The sequence below is a fragment of the Hordeum vulgare genome, chromosome 3H (assembly GCF_904849725.1).
Source record: "Hordeum vulgare subsp. vulgare chromosome 3H, MorexV3_pseudomolecules_assembly, whole genome shotgun sequence".
Classification (NCBI taxonomy): Eukaryota; Viridiplantae; Streptophyta; class Magnoliopsida; order Poales; family Poaceae; genus Hordeum; species Hordeum vulgare.
Genome location: NC_058520.1, coordinates 511,211,804 through 511,218,419, shown reverse-complemented (window position 1 = coordinate 511,218,419; position 6,616 = coordinate 511,211,804). Strand labels below are relative to the sequence as shown.

The window sequence follows — 6,616 nt, the reverse complement described above, 5'->3', positions numbered from 1 at the left end:
AACCCACTGTTCGAACAATCATAGAACCACAAAACATGACTAACCCACACAAAACGGTTGAAACCGTAGAGCACGAATTAGGGGAACCAGAGGCTCCTTCTCGTGAATCCGGATGAACTAACAAGAGCAAAGGTAGTAAGGATCTCTCGGATCTCTAGCAGTCGTGCCGCATAAGCTTATAGCTGAAATGTTTGACAAAAGGTCTCTAAAAAGATGGGAGAGATGGGGTTTTATAGCAGGGACAGCCCCCTTAGCTAGGTGTGAAAAGGTTTCAAAAGTAGTCAGCTTTGCATGGCTTCCTTGAGAGAATAAGCAGTCAACTTTGGGAGTTGGAGAGCTCTTTGGAAATTCACGAAGCCTCGACTGGACACCTTTTACGAGAATGACTATAACTTTTGACTCACAACTCCAAATGATGTGAGGTTTTTTGCATTGGAAAGTAAATTTAATGTAACTTCTGGTGATGTACCCCTATAACCCTGTCTCTCCTCCAAAAGGGGTGTGAAACAACGAAACATCAGAGGCAAAAACAGCATCAGCATCAGCTTCACTTGAAACTTGTTTTCTTCAAACTTGTTTCTCCAAACCGGTTCCTTCAAGAGCTCATAGGATGTTGGATTTCTTCCATGTGATACGTAAGTTCAATCAACAACAATGGAGATGAACGCATAGTTGTGCCATTAAGGTTACAAGGTAAATTTAAATTAGTGTTCACCTAGTCATCTATCAGTTTAGCGCGACTTCTTGTGACTGGACCTATAATGGATGAAGATTTGTCGATGGTTGTGGTGTCCTCATCATACTCCCCCTATTAAAAAGGAGTTGTGTGGACTCTAAGGTTTCAATGACTTTCATGTCCTCGTCACATTCCATATCTCGTGTGCCACCAGCCACTCAGATCTTGCACGCCCCAGGGCGTCCCCCATCTTACCCTCCATGGCCAAGCCTTTGGCATGCTCTTCGAACCCCCGAGGGAATAGCAGAGCAGCGGCAAGCCAGCAATAAAGTCGCATGAGAGAGGGATCAGATAACGTTGAGACTTGGCGGTGTAATCTGATTACACGGGACGTCATTACTTTGAAGTCAAACTGAACACAAACTAACGTATTCAAGTTCCCGTCGTTATCAAGTTATAAGTTACGGAACGTAATAGAAAACAAAACACGCCTCAAAGGTGAGTACTAATTGCTCCCTAGGGGTACCTAGCGGCCGTGCACCCCAAGTTACATTTCACGGGACAATGGACGAAGCTATCTAACAAAGAGGAATCTAAACTGTATTCAGATGCAAGAAGTCCAAACATTCGTAATGAATGAGATGCAAATGAGCTCCCAGAACTTTGCCAGAAATAAATTTAGTCCAAACATTCGTAATGAATGAGATGCAAATGAGCTCCCAGAACTTTGCCAGAAATAAATTTAGTCCAAACATTCGTAATGAATGAGATGCAAATGAGCTCCCAGAACTTTGCCAGAAATAAATTTAGTCCAAACATTCGTAATGAATGAGATGCAAATGAGCTCCCAAAACTCTCTGATCATCTCTACTAGGAACACCTGAACGATGCAGGTGTGTTAAGACAAGACATTAAAAAGGATAATTGTCGTTCGGCATATCGTAACAAAATTTGTGAACAAAAACTTGCTAAGCTATAGCAAACTGAGCTCTCAAAATTGTGGAACAAAACAAATGGTGCCGTACGATGAAGGTAGCATCAGAGTCTAACAGATCTTCAGGTGGCAAAAAAAAGACAATCCGTTGTTCAGTTTATAGGCTGCTGGAGTCCCTTCCAAAGAGGAAACGCCTTCCCCAATCAGTTACAACTAGCATTCTTGTGCGCCAGCTGAATTGTTTGCTGCATTTGGTAAAATGTAAATGACCATTAGAACCAGCATCCAATCAGTGCTTGAAAGTGGAGAAGGAACAAAGCATACTGAAGAGCGAGAGACTTACCTTGCATAGACAGAATACCACAGCCATTGAGTGCTGTGGCCTACATGTACCCAGTCACCAGGCAGTTGCGCAGCGGTTTGCTCTCCACCCAGCGGAGCAAATTGGCCGAGATGCCTGTACCTGTACATACGCAATTTGGAATGATCAATTATAGCTATAGAAATAGAATTGTTCTATTTCAATGAGACAAATCAGCGACTCTTTGATTTGGGACGATCAGTTACATAGCTAAACTGCCAAACATATATTCATAGACCTTTACTAGTACTTGATGGTAAAAAAAACAGATTGGCATTTTATTGACCTTGCACAGCAAAAAATTGCAAGCATGACTGCTGAATAGAGTTTACTGTTGACAGTAATCTCACTAATTCCACTTATAGAAGAACATTGTTCGAAAACATACCTGAAAGGTTTGAACCGATGACGCCCTGCTCCCCTGATCCTTAGAGGGCCTTCAGGATTTTCTTCACAAGTATTCAGCCTGTTGAAGCAATCTGCCAGATAAGCTCCCTCTTGTGCAGCAACCTGATGAATGGAACAACAATAAATACATGCTTAGCATATCATAAATGCTGAAGTTATTTTGCCACTCTGCATATTGGGCAATATGAAGTCAATACACATGAATTACCTGTGCAGTTGCTGGGAGCATCTTGACTTGCGAGTCCACCTGAGCAAGGGCTTTTTTGAATTCTTCAATGTTCAATTCTTCTGACTCCTTATCTTTCAGCAGGTCATTGAAGCCCTTCATTTGGTTGGTTTTAAGATACAGCTCCACCTGTGGGTACCTTTGATAGATGTCGCCAAGAACATTTTTTATTTTCTTTACAGTTAGAGTGCCAGAATTATCCTTGTCTGCTACCCGGAAGATTGCATCAACATCTTCCTGTAATGTACATTAATAAAACGCAGCTGACACAACCCACTGAGATGACGGAAAACAAAGCAGAAGATAGACACATCTAATGAAAGTAGAAGGTACAAAGGTGCTCTTTACATTAAGCTAGACACAGGTTCAGATAACAGAATGATGTCATAACAGGAGTTATATGACTGTTAGTGTCTCAGAATGATACTTTGAAATGATTTAACGCACATACCATCACTTTTCTTTGAGTTATAGTTGCACAGTCACCAAGTGCATATACATTGTCACATCCCTGAACCCTAAGCCACTCATCAGTTGCTAGCACACGCCTGTTTGCCTACAAAAAATGTATTGAACATCTTAAATGTGACAAGTGAAATATGTGATTTGTTATGGGTGCAGACCGAGATATACCTGACCAACTTGTTTCATGAAATCCATAATCATGGGACGTGTTCCAATTCCAGTGGACCAAACAGCGAGGCCGTATGGAACTGCAATCTCTCCAGTTGCAGGATTACTCATGGTTATTGTCTTATCAGACACCTTCACAACCTTGAAATTTGTCTTCAAATCTATGCCTGTCCTCTTGAACTTATCCTCAGCAAAATGGGTGATTCTTTTGTCAAACCTGCATGAAACATGAAGAAAGAAATGATCACCATATCTGCAATATATGTGCTAGTGCTGCCAAGAAATTTCTACTCGGTTGTCTCAAGAGTCTTACATCGTAAGGATATGGTCTCCAGCTTCAATTACTGAAATATTCACATACTTCTTAACATCAGGATACAATTTTGCCAAGTCCTCATTGACAAAGTCATGCAACTCTGCAGCAAATTCTACCCCTGTTGGGCCACCACCAATAACAACGAAATGAACGTTCTTCTTCCGCTCTTCATCAGTAAGATTAGGAAGGGCAGCTCTTTCAAAACATTTCATTACACTCTTCCTGATCTTTTGAGCATCTTCTACTTCCTACATGATAATAGATATATCAAATTACACCTAATTGTATAAAATGTATATATATCTGCTTTGTGACATAAAGTAACCTATAAAACACTTGCACTCAAGGACACACAGTTAGCCTAGTTGCATATGTAATACACAGCAGCACACAACACATAGTTATCATGATGAAAGGACACAGCAAATAGATGCAAGCTGCTATCCTACTAAAGGGACAAGTGCATAGTTTGTCAGTTTGATTGGGGAAAATTGTCAATTGGAGTGTACCGCGTTCAGTTGATGAATAAAGGTATGTTAAATAGAGCACTACAACTTTGTATCAAGGTTAGTTTTATTCATCCATCTAATGGCAGATAACACAGGCAGATACTGACCTTCAGGAAATGGCAATTTTCAACAACTCCTGGGGTGTTGAAAGTATTTGGTCTAGCTCCAACAGTTACAACAAGGTAATCATAATCCACGACAAAGTCTCCATTGGCGTCAGCATTGGTCCCATCACCTGATTTGCAGTGGATCTTCTTGCTTGTTGGATCAATCTTGTAGCACTCTGCTTCCCAGAATCTGAATGCGCCACCTCTCTGCAAAATAGTACACAAATTTACCATGCCAACTCTTCATATATATATATACCAATGGTATTTGTCAAAATGGTGCAATTTTACTTGCCTATAAGGTACTCCCTCCATCCCAAAATAAGTGTCTTAAGCTTAATACAATTTTGTACTAGAGCTAGTACAAAGTTGAGACAGTTATTTTGGGACGGAGGGAGTAGAAAATACTAGGAAGATACAAAATGATGCAGAATAGAAATGTAAGACCAATGTACTATTACGATCAGAACAGTACCTTCCTCACAATATTGCGAATTGGCTCCACAATACTGCGTGCTTCAACCGTGCCACATGTCACACTCGGCAACAGAGGAGTGAACATAAAATAGTTGCGAGGTGATACCACATGGACATCATACAAAGAAGTGTCAATATTTCTCAAGAAACTTGCACCTGCCCAACCAGTTCCAAGTATAACCACTTTTTTCTTGCCCCCCGTTCCATCACTGATTTGAAGAACACGGTTATCCTGGCAAGCATAGCTTAAAGTGCCAGCTCTGCAATGAGGTTGAAGAAATAAAGTGTCAAGGGTTCTGATATAAAATGATGTTCTTAAACAAATGTAAACAAATAAATGCTACTTTTATTAATTTATGTGGCTTATAAGCTAATGATTTAGTTCATTTACCAATTATTAACTTTTTATAACTATTACAGAAGTAACTTTCTATGGTAAAGATATTCCTTATTTTAGTAATAGGGGGTGACCCTGGTTTGCACGTAAAAATGGACGAATTATCTTACAAACTAGATTGTGCAACACATCACTACAGCATCAAACTGGTTAAAACCATAGTTTACTGTAGTATAAATAGACTAACCATACTATACTCCAACATAATTCAAATCACATTTTCAGGTAAATCTTAGCATTCTACCCCCTTACTGAATCTACACGGGCAACAGTATTTAAGATTGCATAGTTATTGTAGATACCCAAGTCCACTTCTTACGAACAAAATGTAAAGACATTATTGCCTTATATACCATGTACGTGTACTGCAGGATGGCGTGAATTGTCCTCCGAAGTTGTGAGGCCAGTGCATTACAAAATTCATTTATAAAAATAATAAAGTACACATACATCATTATATTGTCTGCGTTGGCCTCGGTGATTTCAGCACTAAATAAATAATGTGTTGCAGTAGGTTTCTATTTCAAAATAACAGAATTTCCGAATGCCAAGAACCGATTCAATGAACCCAGCTTGAAATTTCAGGCCGGAGATGAAAATGGAGGGATCTTGCAAGTTACAACATAATTAGTCCCTCACGAACGTAACACATGCACGACAGATAATTAGGTCTGTTTGCTGTCTTACCAAGCAGATGAGCAGACTATCGAAGAAAATTTTGGCATACCGACGCGTTGCAGCGCAAACAAGGTATAAATGGATCTACAGATAATATTATGAAATCCCGAGGGCAAAAGCGAACATCTATATTGCAGCAATGGAGTTGCTGGTTATGACGGGAGCAATCCGTCGATTAAACAAAACAATCAGCCCGCTTAAATCTGCGGTTCGGATCCTTTCCGCGGAACTGGCAGATCAAGAAAACCTTAGCAAGTACCAAAAGGTGGCAAAATTCGCCGACGACCGAAGGGCGGACAGCACAGCTAGCCTAGCGCGCATAATGCACAGCGACGACGACGCGTCGCGCCGGCGTACGGATCGATCAAACAAGCGGACCCGAGCGAGCAATGGATCAAAACACGAGGAGGCGGTGGGAGAGGGAGAGGGAGAGGGAGAGGGGACGGCGCACGCACCCTACGGTGAGCAAGACGAGCCTCCTCTGCCAGCGCGGCGTGCGGCGCACGGCCTCGACGGCGCGGCGCACCAGCGACGCTCCCCCCGACGACATTGGCGCTGCGTGTGCGTCGATCTGCGTGGGAGCGGGGCGGCGGTGGGGATACCAAGGCGAGGAGCGGAGCGGGGTTCGCTCGCTTCCGAACACGCGGCGGCGGACGAGGGAGACGAGACGGGAGACGTCCCTTCCCTCTCCCCAATTATAGCGGAGCCAGCCAACCGATGGTCCGCGGACGGCGGTTTCGCGTTCGGGCCCTCGTCAAAGGGAACGAATCGCGCCTCGGTCCGCGGGCGGCGAATGACCCGCTGCGCCTCAGGGGCGCTGTTCGAAATACTAGATATCGCGGGGGCGAATCTGCGAGGAGGGCCGCGGTACAGCTCGCGCCGCGCTTTGCTTTC

The 6,616-nt window shown here is 42.7% G+C and overlaps 1 protein-coding gene across 1 annotated transcript; it reads right to left on the bottom strand.

Moving 5' to 3' along the window:
• Positions 1-1,430: 1,430 nt before the first annotated feature.
• Positions 1,431-6,381, bottom strand: LOC123444571 (external alternative NAD(P)H-ubiquinone oxidoreductase B3, mitochondrial-like). Its single transcript, XM_045121345.1, has 10 exons — positions 6,178-6,381; positions 4,646-4,907; positions 4,171-4,377; positions 3,552-3,802; positions 3,239-3,455; positions 3,057-3,161; positions 2,588-2,842; positions 2,360-2,481; positions 1,954-2,073; positions 1,431-1,855 (listed from the first exon to the last, which is right to left on the bottom strand). Exons 1-10 carry the CDS (start codon positions 6,270-6,272, stop codon positions 1,768-1,770), a joined length of 1,722 nt encoding a protein of 573 aa, XP_044977280.1. The 5' UTR covers positions 6,273-6,381; the 3' UTR covers positions 1,431-1,767.
• Between the last annotated feature and the right edge of the window lie 235 nt (positions 6,382-6,616).

Coding starts and splice junctions, on each gene's coding strand:
- LOC123444571 (XM_045121345.1), bottom strand. CDS start 6,272: ATGTCGTCGGGGGGAGCGTCGCTGGTGCGCCGCGCCGTCGAGGCCGTG. Junction 4,378..4,645: donor TTCGCAATATTGTGAGGAAG/GTACTGTTCTGA, acceptor ACTATTTTGCAG/AGAGGTGGCGCATTCAGATT. Junction 3,456..3,551: donor GGAGACCATATCCTTACGAT/GTAAGACTCTTG, acceptor TGTTTCATGCAG/GTTTGACAAAAGAATCACCC.